Below are 18,782 nucleotides of genomic sequence, written 5' to 3'. Positions count from 1 at the left end.
TTTGTTGGGCTTTGTCTAAAGATCATATGTGCCAATTCTTGTCAAGATCAGTTAAAGTGTCTGGTCTCTGAAGGTTTTCTTGCTTTCAAAAATGTTAACTGTTGGTGGCACTAGAGGGTAAGACTTAGTGGCATGTACGTTGGTGTGTGTGGTCAGGGCCATGCCCTGATGGCATGTGCCAAGTTTGGAATTTATAAGTCAAGGCACTGAAGAGATATGAGCCGACTTCCTGTGTGGCGGCCTTGCCGCCATATTTGATTGGCTCTCACCTGCCGACACTTTTGAAATTAAAAAATCTTCTAACTTTTGTGAGGCTTGGTCTGAAGATCATGTGTGTCAAGTTTCGTGAGAAGTTTTGAGACCCGTGAAACTTTTGGAAAGTTTGCACCTTGGCCTGTTGGTGGCGCTACAGCAAGCATGGCAAAGTCTTGGAAATTGGTGGGTGGGGCCGTACCTTTTGCCTTAATCAACTCTGCAAGTTTCAGCTTCATAGGTCCAAGTATTGCGGAGCTACTTGCATTAATGTTAAAAAATTGATGAGTTTTGACTTGTTGGTGGCGCTAGAGATCTGAGGTCTATACATTGATGAAAGTGATCAGTGCTATGAGTAGAATAAGTGCAGGGCTCTACACTAACATTTTTTTTCAGGAGCACTTGTGCGCCCAAGTTAAAAAATTTAGGAGCACAGACAAAAATTTGGGCACACAGTCAGTTCTGTACTTAACTTACACATAATCTAACATTATACTGCAGCTAACAGTTAAACATGCCAGTGCACCAATTGCGAATATTAAGAATGACTGACAACATTTAGGCTACAGGAAACAAGATTTTAAAGATCAGTGCCTACTTTATTTTCAGTCTGTTCTATTTTCCTACATTTTGTTAATGTAAAATAATATAATACATTGCCATATATTGCATTTAGCCTGTATATCAAGTATCCTGCCAAATGTAGGCCAATTTATTTATTTGTGAATCCATCTATAGCTAAACCAAATATGCCCATGGTGACCTCTGACTGCATACTGCCTAATACTACTACTAAAACAGTCCATTTTCTCTTCCACAAAACCCAACATAGGCTAATCAAGGATATGTTTTATACTTTTAGTTTTTATTTGAAATATCTGCATTGATGGGGGCAGTAGGCAAACGTTAGGCCTACTTTCGTTTTGCACTTCAGTTTTTCAGAATTGCGCTTGTATTCGGTGTAAACAAACAAGCATGCGTGGTAGTGTTGTCACGATACCAAAATTATGACTTTGATTACGATACCTGCCATAAACATCACGATGCTCGATACTGAAACGATACTACAGCGAAATCCTAAGATATCTGGAAAAGAAAGGACTCATACCTCCTCCAAGTGTATTGAGTCATTTGTGTTGAATTCGGTGCTCTTTTGTAGTGTGCAGGTCAATTCTGGGTTCTAAAACTTCTAAACTTCCTACATAATTATTATTTTTTCTAGTCAGTAAAATAGTAGGCCTACTTTGTGTGATTAAGGCCTTTATTGTTTGTTATAGTTCATTTGTTGTGTTGTGTTTTGGCAATAAAGTAGCTTTAAATAGCCAAACTAGGCTAGATCAAGGTCAGTGTTGATATTACTGCATGCAAATCACTGAATGCTATGCCTAATCTTTAGGCCATCTGATGTACAGTATAGGCTACCCTAGGCCTTCCAGTGTTCATGGGATTTCATTGACAGTTGCAAAGGGAAAAATGTGAGGATAGTCTTCTTTACGCCCAGTGTACAAGTACGACGTTCCAACGACTCAGGTCTTCGTCAGATAGGCCTACACCATTACCTGTTGCAATATATCTGTGTGCATTACATTACGTCTATTTCTTTGATAACATGATTTGCTACCACGTAACAATAAGCCGCTATTATGATGGTAATATGCTGTGGGCTTTAATTAGATTTCGGTAGCCCATCGGCCTATCCTACATCTGGGCAATAATTATTGAACAAATTGCAGTCTACATGCCATGACAAAAATTACCAGTAGTACTGACCGAGTATGAAATAGATTGTTTGGTAGTGTTGGTAATGTTATTCTGGCGTGAACATTGCGCTTTCATCACGTTAGCACCCTATGATTACAGCTCGTTATGTCTCGTCAAAATTCATTGATGAAGGAAGGTTCGCTTTATCCCAGAGAACCATACTCGTTTCACTTTCACAAAACAGAAGAGAAGAACTTGGCACTAACCATGTAGTTGTGTTTTCTATAGCATATTCGTTAACCTGTCGTTCTTTGAACTCTTTAAAAATGTTGGGATATGTCTGCGAGGTGTTTAGCCAAGTTCCATGCGTAGCATACTGCTTTTAAATGACTTTGAAACATATTTTACAAACTGGCCTCTGTGTACCTGATGGCTTGCCTTCACTATTCGCAATGTATCCAAAATAGTTCCAGATTTCACATCACCTTTTGTTTTATCCACAAGGCCGAGGACTGTCGGCAAAGAACTATGGTGACGCTGCTTGCAGCTCACTCACTCAGAGCTGCCTGTTTGACCGCCCACTTGCCTAGATGCGTGCAAGGAGCAGTGAGAGCAGCAGTTCACACAGACACAGAACGTTATTATTTTAATAAAGTATCGATTCTAAAAACGTCGGAAATCGTATCGTTTTTTGCGTGAAGGCATCGTGATACCTTTTTAGTATCGATACACCGTGCAACACTAATGCGTGGAAGCCTGGAGTTGTCAGTAGCGTTCTACCTTTGAATAAAATGGGAGTATTACGGGAGGCTACTTTTGTGCCGGTTCGCTACAGCTATATTTTGCATATTGCAGCCAATACGTCAACTGGGCTAAAAGGCATGTTAGGTTACCTTTCCTTCTCTCACTGCATTCTCAGAATCTCATCCTGTTCCTCCTATATCCAATGAATTGATTGGATAGAAGAACTAATTTCTTCAATCTTTGCATCTTGGCTGGCTAGTCTAACTTTCCGCTTTTTCTGCGCGCTCTTGGATTTGAAGCGACTACTAGCGAGTCACAACACGAAACTGGGTTGATGGGAGGTGTAGTTTTTATGCTGCATTTGCGACGTGATTCTATGGTTTGCACCAGTAATGTTTCTCGATGTTGCGGTGTATTTTGTAGACAAACATTGACATGGTTAGAAGTAATTCGCACCAGTGCGCCTAAATATTTTTTTGCACTCGCACGGCATCATTTTTACTTATGTGCGAGTGAAATGGGCGCACTGTAGAGCCCTGAAGTGTGCCAAATTTCACAACTTTTCACCAGACGGTTCTATGGGGTGCCATAGACTTCAATGGCAGAGGAAAGATGTTAAATAATAATAATAATAGGAAAAGCTAGAATCACTATGGGTTGCCACGCAGCTTCGCTGCTTGGCCCAATTATTATTATTGTGAAATCATTCATAAATGTTTTTTGAAAAATTAAGTTATTATGAAAGACCATAAAACAAGCTTTCAGATGATCCCTTTATCATGACCAACATACTATTTATTCAAAGTGTTCCGATTGGAAATGTGATCACTTAAGGTGATGAAAAAAGGAGGCGCACACAAGGCTTGTGTGGAAAAATGTGTATTGTTTTGTTTTGTAACTTTTCGGCTACAATACACATTTTTCCACAAGCCTTGTGTGCGCCTCCTTTTTTCATTACCTTAAGTGATCACTACTTTTTGGGAGCGGACGGACCAAGCAATACACGGGTCAAAAGTGTAGGCGCAGACGCCGACCTTGCTGTTTTTTCCTTTAACGATTGGAAATGTCAAAATCAGAAACTCCAATTACGTGACAACTGAAATGTGCCAATTACGTGACAATTTATTTGACTTCACAGACACATTGTGTCATGTATGCTTGCATTATGTACACACACACACTCACGGCAGTGGGGTCTTTCTCCAGATCTCGCGGGCCTTCAGTGTTTGGTAGACGGTCTTCTGGCGGCCCTCTGTGCCGTTCTCGCCTCCCCTGCTGCTCTGCATGACACGGGAGAACTCCATCTTTTCATCCCATGTGCCCGAGAGGACATAGTGTGCCTTGCCCTCCTTATCTGTTACCACACCCGTTACCTGCGCAGAGGGAGGGAGGCAGCCAGTGATGGGGAGAGAGAGAGAGAGAGAGAGAGAGAGAGAGAATGATTGACTTTTAAAAAACCCTTTAATACACCATGTCAGGTTATATGAGAAATGAGATCTTAAACATCAAATCCTTATCAACTGTAATCACAGCTCCCCTGATACACCAAACTTTTTCAAAGACTGGGATGTTGTCCATTAGCTTAAAAAGCATGTTTTCTTGTAATTCCTGCCAGGGGCTCACCTTTCTGGCCACATCTCTGGAGAAGTAGCTGTATGGAGCAAACTTAAGGTGACAGCGGTCTCCAGTCTTGTGATTAATAATATCTATTTCACCTGACTGAGAGAGAGAGGGTGGGGTGGGGGAGAACATCAAGAAATTCATTTGTTGAATTGAAATTATTATAATTATAATATGACACCACGCGTCATTGCATATCAGAATCTGACTTTCTTGATTGACTGTTCACATTATATGTTGCTAGTAAATCGGATCGGATTTGTATGACCGGGTGGCGATTCTCATTTTTGGTCTTACATTGGTTGCTATTAGGGGGGGAAAACATCGGCTACAATATGAACATTTTATAAGAACGTGTCAAATACTCAAGTCATACTGTACTCAACAAACAAACATTGAATGTGGATTTAGGTAGACTCCATAAAGAGTAGCTTGTTAGTTAATGAATCAACAATGAGTGGATTGTTACACCCCTAGTTGCTAAAGTAATGATGTGCCTCAAAGTAATGTTGACATTTAACAAATCAACATGGAGGCACATCAAATTTGCCTACATAATACATAACATGTACTACATAAAAAATAAAATTCTGTCTGATGAAGAGCGTGTAGCTCGAAAACGTTTACTTGGTGAAATAAAAGATAAAGCAAAATGGGAGCAAGTGTGCGGACATTCAATTTTATTTTTTTGATTGTCTGACCCTTTTGTCCTGCACCTGCGTTTTGGATGTGTGCACCTCTACCTTAGCTAAATGTACTACATAGCAATTTGCAGCCGTGGCACAGGATTTATATAAGTAATGAGATGGTGTCAGAGATGGAGGCTCTCTCATCAATACTAAGGGACATTATTGCACCTAGAAAGCAGATGCAACAAGATCTAAAAAGGAGTTTGAAGAGTTTGAGTTCAAACTCACCTGGTCTATCCACAGCTTGCCAACTATGATGTTATGCACAGTGGTGGTGACTTTCTTCCAGGTGTAATGATTTTCACTCTTCTCAAAAATACAGTGAATGGAGCCTATGACAAAAGAGGGAGGAATACCTTAGGCATAAAGCATGAACATCTACCTATATTACTGTGCTTAATAAAACATTTCTTCACTGATTTTGTAACACAGAACGCTGTTTAAGTCACATACTGTACATACACATTGAACTAAAGGTACATTTTACAAAGTCAATGTAGCCTATAAATGCATTATATAATGCATCATGAAATTATGGTATTAGTCCAGTTCTAACATGATACCCTAAAAATGGGGACAACCATTAAATAAGGTCATTTGAATCTTCTTATTTTAAGGGTGGGTGGGTTGTTAGTTGTCTGTGTGTAAAATGTGTTCCTGTAGGCACCCCTGGAAGAGAATAGTCTCTCCAGAGAAGCTAGATACTATAGGTCCTCTGAGGGCAGTCACATGCTGTTGGTCTCAAAATATGGATCATTCAGAGCAAAACTGTGGTGGCAATCGTTCGGTCTCATGGACCCAAAATTATGGGCCTAACTTAAGTTCTAGACCCAGTGCGAGCATCCACACCCAGACAGGCATTTACACACTCACCCAGAGGCATGATGGAGAGGTATTTGCCCCTAAATTTGCTGGCAAGTGTGATCTCTTGTCTAAGGGTCCAGCCTCGGTCTGAGATGGCATGATGGGCCGCTGCTGGAGGGTGGTGGCTCACCTATGCAGAAACAGATTCAATGGGGCGTTTACAAGAGGAACAATTTTCAATTCAGAGGCTTTATCAGCCAGAAGTCTTGATTCCCACGCAGGCACTCAGTGCACTACTCGGGTAGCTGGGGCGTTTACAGGAAGTGGTTGCGGTTAGTGGATCGAATCTGATGCAGCCTTTGCTTCGCATCATCAATTTCAACCACAAAAAAGATATTTCCTTAGTGGCAGCATCAATCATAGACTATAGATTTTCAAGATGACTTAGTCACTAGTCATGTTACCATTATGCTAAGGCCACACCAATAGTTGAACAAGTGTGGATATAGGAGGGTGCCCCTAAAAAACGCACCTGTTCACAAAGCGAGCGGTAGCCACTTTCATGGCGGCGGTCTAGCTCAAAGGTCTCCCCCAGCAGAGGATTGAAGGGCTTGCCCGTGCGGTGCACAGTGGTGGAGTAGGAGGAGACGGTGAAGGCTGCCACGTAACAGAGCTGCTCCAGAGAGCTCTGGCACTTAGCTGCCTTGTCCAGCAGCTCCGAGTACTCAAGGTCCTCAGACAGCCGCTGCAGCATGGAGATGGGCTCGTTGAAGTTCACCTATGGACAGAGGAGGATAGAGGAGGACAGAGGAGGAGGGAGGGCACCACAGAGAGGAAGAGAGGAAGAAACAGAAATAGAACAGAGAGGAAGAAACAGAAATCAAGGAGTAGATAATAGGACAGAGAGAGGAGAGAGAGAGAAGGATGGGAGATAAGGGACACAAGATAAGATTGAAGGAGTGCAAGATTAAAAAGGAGGTGGGTGAAGAGAAATGAAAGGATGAGAAGTAAAAGAGGGATTAGTGGAATCGACACTGGCGAGTCATTTTCTGTTCCTAGTCCTCATGTACACCTGCATCCATACGTCATTAGTCACTCTGGCCTAATCATCTCTACACAGCTATCTCTCTAATCTCAAAGCATTACAATCCCATTAACAAACAACAGAGGATGTCTGAAATGATAAATCTGCTTTACCCAAGAGGTCCAAAGACTTTTCGAAATACTCATCTTCTATATTCATTACGATAATTGTTAATGATTAAGGATTTTTTTCTTAACACACAACCATCAACTAACAAGATGTCTAGTACAACAAGAAAACAAAATAAACAATGCTAATTTTACAGGCAATTCCACAGCTAAAAGTTCACTTAATCATTACTTTTTTTTAAGGCTATGAACTGAAGGATCCTCACATTTATTAAATCTCTACTATAAAAGCAAATCAATACACATATAACCCTACTGAATTATTCATGGCACAAGATAAAGTAACATTACACAGCAAGACAATCTGATTACGCAGTTCTACTTTAGAAAAGGAGCCACTGGCTGTCTCATTGAGAACCATACATAATACAGTGCTTAGAGAAGAGCGCCGTGTCTTACAGGCATGGGGATCTTGGAGAGCTCTTTGCCGATGCAGTTCTTCATGATGCTCCACAGGTTGAGAGAGTAGTTGGGCTTGTCAGGTATGCGTGTCCGCCTCTTCTTCACGGGCTCCAGCTCCTGTGACTGAGGGGAATCCGGATTGGACGCCAACGACTGTTCATCTATCTGCAAATAGCCAATGAGCGAGAGTTATGGCTAATATTACACTTCTGTGTGCATTTTCATTTTGAAGCGTGATTTAGCGACCGCACATCCAAACGCTTACCGACTGGTCATCCATTCCAAGCTCACTGCTGATGCCGCTGACATTGCTGCCCGATCTCCTGACAGAAAAGTTGTGAGAGAGCGAGAGTATGAAGAGGGTGAAGAAGGGGAAACGAAAAAGACAGGACAGGAGGAGGGGAAAAAACAGACAGACCGGAAAGAAGAAAAGGGAAGAAAGGGGGAACAGAGGGCACACACTTAGGTCCAGTAAGACACATATATAAGACAAACTCACTACCACAAGAAGGAACTGAGAGGAAAGAGTGGGGTAAAAGTGTGGAGACTGTCAGAGAGAGGGACAGTGGGAGGAGACCTGTGGTATTTGGGGTCGGCAGGGACGGTGATGAACTCCTGAGGGTCCTCCATGGCGTCGAAGAACTCGTTCTCATCATCCTCGTCACTGGCATCTCCCTTCCCTGAGCTAGGTCCTGACACAGCAAGAAAGCAAATGGGGTTAAGAGGTTAAGAGAGGCCAAGACAGATATTGAATATTTAGCTATGTGGAACAGTGCACATGAGCTGCAGAGAACTGTCCACCAACAGTGTGCATGAGCTATAGTCAACTTCCTTCTTTATTTTCAAGGCAGAAACACTGTGAGAAGACCCACTGTGCGCAAAGCTGGGTTGCATTCATCTACACAGAGCATTGTAGCATTCTAATGAGTTTCACCATAGGATGCTGCACCAAATTATATCATTCTGTCACATACTGTAGAACTCCACTGCTGTAGGAATCAATCTGCAATGAGTAGTGGCGGTTAAGTAGTGGTGGTCTGAATGAGGAGTAATTTTCTTGACAGTTAGTGCTGTGGTTGTTCCATGATGCAGCACTTTATGTCTCTCAAGGCCCTCTCCATGATGTCATCCTGCTGGGACAGCCATTACACCGCTTAAACCAAAAGTATACTTCAGCAAACAAAGTCTGTTTGTGGCCTGCACATAATACGGATGACGCAAATGCCTTCATCCACACAGTTCTATCCATGCAGCACCAACATGTTGTCTATATGGACACATGTGTATGCAAGATCTGGCCTCAGAATAAAGAAAAAACTAAATCTATTACATCTTTGTCATTATTCATTCAACAGATACTTTTATATGGGGTGCCACTGATAGAGCCTGCGGAACTACTGATATAATGAGAGTTTTGTTAATTTCATGTTTCAGCTAATTATAGCGGATTCGATTTATTACAGTTCCAGGTGGGTAGCAACTGCCATTTATGTAGAGATGTAAATGGCTATGAGGGGGCAGACAAAACTATGTAGTTTAAAAAAAAATAACAGTCTTTACTTAGAGATTCACATGACACAGACACTTTTGCACAGAAAGTCTCAGCAAAAACAAAGAGTAAGCTAAGAGTAAGCAACTCCTGTGTATTGCAGTACTACGTAGTGTAATGGCATTCCTTCACAGTACATGCTATGTGGACCTCCTCTATGGGCAGTATCGGTTTGGGCAAGCTCTAGGCGCCTGTGTTACCTTTGCCATCTGCGTCGGGGTTGCTCTGTGAGGGCGGCAGCACGGTGGCGCCCCTGAAGGCCCTCTCTAGGTGGTTGTGCTGCTTGGCAAGCTGCTCCAGCGTCTCCTCCAGACGCACACGCTGCTCCCTCTCAGCCTGCAGGGCCTTCTGCCAGCGCTTGCTGTGGGCCTGAGCCAGAGCCAGGAAGTCCCGACAGGCCTGCACATGGACAAACACAATGAGTTAGCGCAGGACTGAGAGTGAACTACCTACAGTGCACAGAAGAGGGTGCTCCTGGTGTGGCCTGGTGTGTCACATCTGTCCATTCATGAAGTTGGGAATGATGGGCTGTGTCCGAACACCTCTTTAACAGCTCAGGATCTAAAATTGCATGGATGAGCTCAGGATGGAGTGTTCTCATTGGATAAAACAGGATGATAAGGAAGTATAAGTGAAGTGACTGGTATTTAGCAGAAGCTTTTATCCAAAGAGTCATGGACTAAAAACGGTGGGATCGGAACTCGAAACCAGGCCACTGCACTACCACAACCCATAAGACAAGAGGTGATATGATACAGGCTATTAGAGGGTCCATGGAAACTATCTTTGTAATTGTCCTCCAAGTTCATTCAATGAGAGCAAATTATTTTATTATTAATATCAATATCATTCTAAGTTCAAGGAGTTGGTACCATCCTTAATAGGAGTGAAAACACAGGTACGGAAGCATGAGTCTGGTGCATTCGGGCGTGACTTACATTGATCATGGCATTGGAAGTGATGCGAAAGAGAGTGGCCCTCTCAGTCACCTGCCGGATCTTATCACCTGTCTCTCCACCTAGCTTCACTCCCTCCAACTCTGACAGGGACCTGAGAGAGAAAAACAGTAAGGCAACATTCAAAGAACCACACACATTTGCATTTACATCTTTCTCCCTACCTGTCAATCACCTCTGAACATGTAATCTTTCAATTTCTAAAATGTTGACTTTTCCAAAAATGAAAGAAAACACATTTTCACGCAAACCACCCATTTCCTGCATTTGGTTGCAGAAAGAATTGATTGGAGGCCCCAAAGTAAATAAGTTCACAACTACACAAGGGGCCCGTTTCCCCGACATGGATCGATTCTTGTTCTAGACAAGAGATTTTGAATTAAAAGCTCGACTGAAAAAAGCTTTTAGTCTGGGACTAGTCTTAATCCGTGTATGGGAAACAGGCCCTAGGTGTATAAAACAGACACAGTGAAAACAGGATTTGCTACAGCTGCTGCATCTTTGCATTTTTTTTTTGTGGCCACAAGCCCTCTGGCCCAACTCGCGCTGATAGCTGCAGTTAACACCCAGGCCAAAATGACAAGATATGGTGAGAAAAGACACACCAGGAGACTAAATCGATGGTTACGTATGTAACCGCGGTTCTATGAATTTCGGATGACCACCAGAGGTGGTGCTTTCAGCACCTGGATTACCATCTCCTGCACGTGAATGTGATGTAAATCCAGGTGCTGAAAACACCGCATCTGGCGGTCAGTAGAAATGAAATATAACGGACCTTTGCAGAGCCGAGCCATGTTTGGCAATGAGGTCATTGCAGGTGCTGAGGTCCTCCACCTTGCTGCCGAGTGTACGCAACGTGGACTGAACCTCAGAGTTCCGTGACGACCCGCTCTGACCGGCGGGGGGAGGAGTCATGGAGCACTCATCGCCAGAGTCATCTGTGGCAGAGGAGAGAGTGAATGTATGGACAAATAAGAAATAAAAACCACGAGGAGTCATATCCAGGTAACACATACAGTGTAAATATTTACAGTTTGATTCTTGTGACAGATAAAGCTGTTTTAACTTCAAAAGGAATGAAAACACATAGGGATGCACGATGATATCGGCCAGACATCGGTATTTGCCGATAAAAGCTTCATAACTTAATTATCGACATCAGCCGATATGGACATTTCTGCCGATGTGCCTGGCCGATATGAGCACCAACAACATACTTCAACATGTTGGCTGTGTGGCCAAACCAAAATAGTTGATTACACCAACTATCACTACACTACAATTCATTACCTTCTTTGCTTACTACCCATTTTCTCTCCAGATAGCACACATTGTCCCTTATCCATTACCTTTGACATTACTTCCTTTGGCTTGTCAGTGCCATTTCAATTGTAATGCGACCGGCAAAAGAGCACCAGACAGAAAACTACTTGTTTACAATAACCTGATTAACAATGACTTGAATCCAAGATGGTATTTACCAGAAACTGAGAAACACCAAGTGGTTTTCCTTATAGTACTAATAAAATTATAATATTCTATAGTTTTCATTGCACCTTTAAATAGAACAATACAGAACAACCATTCAGATCTCAGCTACAGTTCAAAGGTTGCACGGTCACCCAATAAATCAGGGATAGAAAGCACTGTGACCATATCAACACTACGTGATAGTATACAACCTGGAGGAGTCTATCAACTCTTAGAATATAAATAAATAGGTCAGCAGCAGGCAACTAGATACAGTTTGCCGAATCCGCAGAAACAGCGTCATGACCTAAAATCGCATAGGTCCCAGAAAGATCCGAATTTCATAGCAAACTATACAAGTTGACAAAAAGAAGAAATAAAAACCAACACCCAATATCAGAACTGCAGCCACAGAAAAAAGCTACAGGTAAACAAAATAAAACGCTGTCTAGTTCCAGAGTCTAGGAGATTAAATTATCTTTCCCTCCTGATGTTGTAGATTGTAGATTCAGGAACAGTAATAGTCCTTAGTTTGTGGATGTCTGTGGTCTTGTGGTTAATAATCAATCCATATAAAAGGTAGCCAGAGATTGAATCATGCGGTAATTGAATCATGCGGTACCCTGAGTAAAATAAAGTTAATTCTAAAAGAATTTGAAGAAGCCCTTTTATGATTTTATTTGTTATTACTGTTTGCTTTTGTTTATGTAAAGCACATTGAATGACCTCTGTGTATGAAATGCGCTATATAAATAAACTTGACTTGACTTGACTTGAAGCATTGACATGAGACAGGAATAGAGGCAATACACCTGTGGTAGAAATGTAGACTTTCCGAATAGCCAGAGTACTTAGTCTGTTGAAGCTTTATTATGGACTAATACTGTACAAATCTCTTCAAATGTTTTTCAGGCCAAGGACCCATTGGCTGATAAACATGGTGGAGGTTAGAGTACAGATTAAATCAGCTGTCGGTAACCTGGCAACTGCTTTTTGTATTGCTATCTTGATAGGCCGTCCAAAACTAATTTAATACCTGGTACCTTGATGCCTGTTACTATGGCAAGTAACTTGATAGACAGTGGATGGCAGCGATGCAGTTGCCTTCAGTTTCGGACAGACCCACAGACATTCTTACCCGCAAATACAAGCAAAATAGACACACTGTCAAGCAGGGCTCCGAACTGGTTCAAGGAACGAAAACGAAAACCGAAAACGAACGGAATTTTACGAGGAGCGGAAACGGAAACGAAAACAAAATGGTCTTCAACTGTTCTGGAACAGAAACGTTATTCTGAAATCCACAAAACCGGTTAATAACGTTTTTTTTTAGTTCTCTATATATTTTATAAAATTTCTCGCGAAAAGCATATCCTATGTCAGGGAGACTATTTCTGGTTGTGCTAAAACAAGCCCGCATCTACACTGTTAATGTGAGATAACAAGCCACTATGTAGCCAACTACTGTAGGCTTAACAGCCTAATAATTTGATTTCTGCAGTTTGAAAAAAAAAAAAAGAATAAATGGACCTTTGGTCCAAATGTGTATATTTTGTCTTACTGTTGTAATGTAACCTATACCTCGTAGCGTAGGCTACTGAAACTGATTTGGAAATTGTTTGTAGCCTATGTGTAATAGCCTATTTTGCCTGTCCACGCTTTGTCGTTTTTAAAGTCGGATTTGAAATGTTTTGCTTAATTATAGCCTATTCTATGTAGAAGAGTTAAACAGGAAATTTGAGATAGGCCTTGTCAGCAACAGACAGGTTCGTTTATAAACAGGGTTGGAATTATAGCGCAAGGCTTTGAAGATCTCCATATGGATAAAACTTAGGCTACAACCAGGTAAGGAGTTTAGCACGATCCAGAAATATTTTTGATAAGAAATTATTTATAGGCATAGGTTAGGCCTATAGTAAGTCTGTAGGCTATGGGATGGATAGCCCATCTGAATGTTTTGGATGCAGCCTGTGATTTATTATTTTTGGGCATAGCTACGATATATAGGCTAAATCAAGAGGAAATAATGAGTATGTCTATTCTAAGGTAAAGTCCACAAAATAGACTTGATAGGCCCGCCAAACACTGCCGGAACTTTAAGAACGAACGATATTTTGCGTTCGAACGGTTCAGGACCGATATGTTGGTGGCGGAACGCATGCAAGAACGAAAACGTTAAACATAGGCCTACCTGAACCGTTCGGAACGGAACGTTTGAAAAATTATTTCGTTTTCAAGCCCTGCTGTCAAGCCCTGAATAGATGAGCACTGATGAGCGCAAAAACACTCTGCGCATCAAATTCAAGTTGTGTTGATTGATGTCTAACTGCCCCCCCAACCCCACCCAGCCCAGTTCCTGACCTGACTCTGCTTGCATCCGGACAGCCTTGGCCTTGGCCAGTTCAAGTGCGGTGATCCATCGCTGGCGCTCTACCTCAGAGCTGGCCTTCAGGTGGTAGGTCTGTGCCCCACCATTGGAGATGACAAAGTTGCAGGAGTCTTCTACAACAATGTTGGCCGTGGCTAGGTTTATGGTACCACGGCATGTGTGGCCCATTTCCGCTTGGGTCCTGCAGGGGAAGACAGACAGACAATGGAGCTGAAATATCAAAGGCAGAGCAGGTTGTTATGGTTCACAGTGAGATAAGATATAGATATATAAACACGTCATCAACTATATCATCAATATCACTATTATGACAAATTGGCAATAATGTGAAGGAATTTTACTGGGATATCAATAACAATACAACATGGTCTATTCCTAATGTAGGCTAATAAGGATAACGAGGCACATGAAAATAGATAGGCCTATATCCTGATGATAGAAAGCTGATGCAGTGCTAGTTCAATGTTTAATGACTGACAGTAGTAGTAGGTAAAGATCTATTCAGAACCTAGACTGCCTACTCAAGTGACCTAGGCTAGTAAGCATTACGGTAATCTATATTTGCTTGCATGGTGTTTCAGCATAGCTCGGCAAGTCACCACCAAAACAGTAGAGAGTCTTGTAAACTGATGATTACTCCAGACAGGTGTTGCCGCTGATGTTTGAGAGACAGCTGAGAAATATCAAAATTTTTGAAAACTTGATTTTCTGATACAGGGTCATTCCACGTCAATTGAACCAGGGCCAACACACTTAGGTCTCAAAAAATTCTGAAAATATTACCAGGTGTACCTATGTTATCCAGGAGACACACTGTAAAATTACTCTTATGCAAAATCTATACTTTCCAAGATACAGCCTATTTTACAGGGGGAGGGGGGTGTCGATTTTGGTTGGCCTCTTTTTTTTGTCAAAGTTCACAAGCCCACAGCGCAATAACTAAACCATGTAGGAGGCTCAAATTTTGCTTGCTGGTACATAAATGAGAATAGTATGTAGCAAAATCGTCACGCTTGGTCTGGATGATCCTGCATGGTCATAGTTGTCCCTCAAAGTTGATCAAAATTTTTGGCTGGGCTCTGTTTAGTCCTTCAGATGACATATTTGTACTCAACATAGGCTCTTGATTTATTTTCCTTACTGAGATAAGTAGAAACACTCTCACAAAAAGCAATGAAAACAACAGAAAATAAATCCCTTCAGGGTCTGAACAGCAGACCTCACAAGTCTGAAAAATCATTTTGTTATCATTTTCAGATGCCTCAAACACCTTGTGGGAATATACAAATATTTTTTAATATGTTTTTCTTTATTCTCCATGACCCCTTCTTTTTAAAAACACCAATTTGACTTGTCTTATGAAAATCTTTCTTTTTTATTTTCCACCCTGAACATGGGCAAAATGCCCCATTGACATCAATATGTTTTGTGTAGAGTTACCACAGTGCCACCTGTGGTTGTATAGAGTAACCTGTGGTAGCTCTATACAAAACATATTGATCTCAATGGTGCATTTTGCCCATGTTCAGGGTGGAAAGTGAAAAAGAAAGATTTGCATAAGACAAGTCAAATTGGTGTTTTTAAAAAGAAAGGCTCATGGAGAATAAAGAAAAAAAAAAAAAAAAGAAAAAAAATATTCCCACAAGGTGTTTGGGTGCTCTGAAAATGAGAACCAAAATGATTTTTCAGACTTGTAAGGTTTGCTGTTCCAGACCCTGAAGGAATTTATTTTCTGTTCATTGCTTTTTGTGAGAGTGTTTCTACTTATCTCAGTAAGGAAAATAAAGCAAGAGTCTATGATGAGTACAAATATGTCTTCTGAAGGCCTAAACAGAGCCCAGCAAAAAACTCCAATAAAACTTGTATCAACTTTGAGGGACAGCTATGACCATGCAGGATTATCCAGACCAAACATGACGATTTTGCTACATACTATTCTTATTTATGTACCAGCATGCAAAATGTGAGCCTCCTACATGGTTTAGTTCTTGCGCTGTGGGCTTGTGAACTTTGACAAAAAAAAGAGACCGACCAAAATCGACACCCCCCTCCCTCTGTAAAACTGGCCATATCTTGGAAAGTATTGATCTTACCTAAGAGTAATTTTACAGTGTGTCTCCTGGGTAATCACGTAGGTACACCTGGTAATTTTTTCAGAATGTTTTGAGACCCAAGTGCGTGGGCCCTGGTTCAATTGACGTGGAATGACCCTATAGGCATTTCTCACGGTCGAAAACATTCTAACATTCTATTTTATCCGATTATTTCAATATATCGCCCTGGCCTACTCTTCCTCTACTTCACACTGGCAATATAGCATGTGAACCATCTTTGCCAACCCTGGAGAAATTCACAGAGCTACATCACTCAATGGCCACATTAGTTCCATGCCAGCAAGACACACAAACTTGTCCAGCGCCAGCATTCACAGGGGACAAGCTAAAGTGGCTCAATTAAGGACTGGACTGAATTATGCAGATGACTGGACACTGAACCTGAGCACTGAAAGCAAGATACAGTTCCAACTATAGGAGCACTACAGTACTCAATTCAATTCTCACACTTAATCAGCCAATGAGAAAAGCCTTGTACACACAGGATCCAAAGTGCCTAAAACTTGCTGAGATAGTGGAACATTCTTAACACAACAGTCAAAAAAGAAAGGAGCACATTAAGCAATAGTTAAGCAGAACAGAGATAGCTCATCAGTATGTGATGCAATGAGCTACTTGACTTTATAGGTGAAACCATTCTATATAATGTTGCAGCAAGTAACGTTATTTAAGTTATGTAAGTCATGTAAGTCAAACTGGAGCACCAACCAGACAAACAAGCACTGAAACTGTACACAAGAGTTGAGTCGCAGCTCTGATGCCAAGCAGGAAGAGCATCTAAACAAGCTCTAGATCCTGCTGAACTACTTTGACCACTTAAGACTGTAGTCACATGATACTGTACAAACTAGATCTTACAAAATATGCCAAGCAGACTCAGAGGGCCGTATAGATTTTGCCTGGCAGTCCAAGTCACTTGGCAAAACAGCTACAGCTATGGCAAAATAGACTATTTTGCAAGCAAAGCTGTCAATTGCTGTTTCTGGACAGAGTTAATGATGCAGACACGGAACTCTGTATATTGTTGCTTTGCAAATAAAAGCTGAGGACATCTGCTTCAGCAAAGTCTATGCGACCAACTAAAATGCCATTATTAGCCAAACTGCATTTGTGTTACAACACAACAAGATGCAGTTCTTAATGCCCTGGCTTCACATGAAGACACACTAACACACAATTTCACAAAGGTGACAAAACATAATAGCTGCAAACCCATCCTATATGAGGAAAAACTCATAGACCGCAAGTAGACCACACAAATGGCGTGTTGCTAAACTCGCTGTCTATAAAGCTTTACACTTTCCTTGTTATTAATATAAACAACGCAATGTATTTCATATTTTACTTACCTGTAATATGACAGCAAACCATTGCTCAGAACGAACCATCGTCGCTGGTAACCCTTGATGTAATTCGTCCATTTGAAAAGCCAGCCTTTGTAAGTGTCTCCTGGTGTCGGAGTGGGCGCCTTGGGCTCCGACATCACGATAGCCCGTGGCTTCACAATGTGGTTTTGAGGCCTGCAAAATAAAAGTGTCCAAAACAGTGCTCGTTGACTGTCGTTTCCATGTAACACTAAGATCTATCGGTTACCAAATGTAAAGCCCGTTCTCAACCACCTTACTCCAATCAATTTCCTGGGTAACAATTCTACGTGGCAAGCACCTTCCTTAAAACCATGATAATGTTACAGCAGTCGGCTTTGGTGCTCAGCTTCAGGTTGAAAATCTCACAACCAATAACTGTTGTGACACGTTTATCCCTTGATTAACAACATTGGCTAACTGAAAACCTTTTGTAATACCTATATTGTTATTGCAAGAAATGCTAAACGGATAGCCTGTGGATGGAAGGATTTGATGGTCATCTACTTCTCTGCCTACAGAATTTCGCCTACGTGTACAAAGACGGCTAATATCAACATGGCTAGCGAGCGACATTTCTGCCATGTCTAGGTTAACGTTAACTATTCGCTTGATGCGAATGAGCTTTACGTGTGTGGTAGGTGAACGCATACAACGGTCCGTTAAGTTTTACTGTTAATTCACTGAGAGTGTCGTTCGATTATTGTCATGATCTACCAGGGGAAACATTTGTATTGAACAAGCGGTGAGGCCTGTTTAAAAAGTCCCAGGCCTGGGAGTAGAGTACATCAGTACAGGGGGTTAGCGGCAATGACAACCTAATAACGTCAGCTACCAATGTAGGTCGGTGTGTGCAGAAAATATCAAGGCTTAATTACATTTTCTCAACAATTATAACACTAAATTGCTGGTACGTCTGGTTAAAATCCTTTGAGTACAGATTAATTTTATTGAAGTTAACGTTGCATTCCAACGAGTAAGCTTTCTGGTAACTGTTTGGCTACTAGCACTACAGCACCGAGGTCATCTTAGCTCCGGTTCTTGCTCCCTGCCTTGCTAGCTAATGTGCCTTCTAGCTAGATGGAGACATTTCAATTGACAGTATGCTAGTTAGCTACCAACCTGGGTTATCAGGAGTTGACAGTTCTGTTTATTGACTTAATTCAGCGGCAAACATTAAGGGAGGACTCCAATAATCGAAGTTTATTCATAAGACATCATATTTGATGTAACTGAGGCTTGCCATTTCCACTTACCTGTCAACATACAATCCCGTGGAAAGAAGGAAGTCAGCCTGGTAATGTCCACTCGCGTGCAATTCTGAGTGCAGACTGCCCTGCACTGTTACACCGCCCACACCATTCCAGGAATGAGACACATTCTCCTTGCAATCCCTTCCTGTGATTTCGTTTTTCGTAGGTTTTAATCGTGTTTAGTTAAATATTATTGTGTCAAAACCTATATAGTCAAATAGTTTTTCAGTCTGACTTTAATGTGGGGTAAAGACGATATG

The 18,782-nt window shown here is 41.5% G+C and overlaps 1 protein-coding gene across 1 annotated transcript in view; it reads right to left on the bottom strand.

The window, feature by feature from the left end:
- Positions 1-18,753, bottom strand: part of LOC125295569 (oxysterol binding protein) — a 29,429-nt gene extending 10,676 nt beyond the window's left edge. Inside the window, 14 exon segments of the mRNA XM_048244895.1 lie at positions 3,883-4,070; positions 4,321-4,416; positions 5,235-5,338; positions 5,880-6,000; positions 6,343-6,588; positions 7,422-7,589; positions 7,690-7,747; positions 8,002-8,116; positions 9,174-9,372; positions 9,912-10,023; positions 10,708-10,870; positions 13,764-13,972; positions 17,255-17,425; positions 18,526-18,753. Coding sequence (XP_048100852.1) covers positions 3,883-4,070; positions 4,321-4,416; positions 5,235-5,338; positions 5,880-6,000; positions 6,343-6,588; positions 7,422-7,589; positions 7,690-7,747; positions 8,002-8,116; positions 9,174-9,372; positions 9,912-10,023; positions 10,708-10,870; positions 13,764-13,972; positions 17,255-17,388 — 1,913 coding nt within the window. The 5' untranslated portion in view covers positions 17,389-17,425; positions 18,526-18,753.
- Between the last annotated feature and the right edge of the window lie 29 nt (positions 18,754-18,782).

Source organism: Alosa alosa, chromosome 1, assembly GCF_017589495.1.
Source record: "Alosa alosa isolate M-15738 ecotype Scorff River chromosome 1, AALO_Geno_1.1, whole genome shotgun sequence".
NCBI classification, from domain to species: domain Eukaryota; kingdom Metazoa; phylum Chordata; class Actinopteri; order Clupeiformes; family Clupeidae; genus Alosa; species Alosa alosa.
Note: the sequence above shows the minus strand (reverse complement) of the source record. Positions and strands in the feature narration are given on the sequence as shown.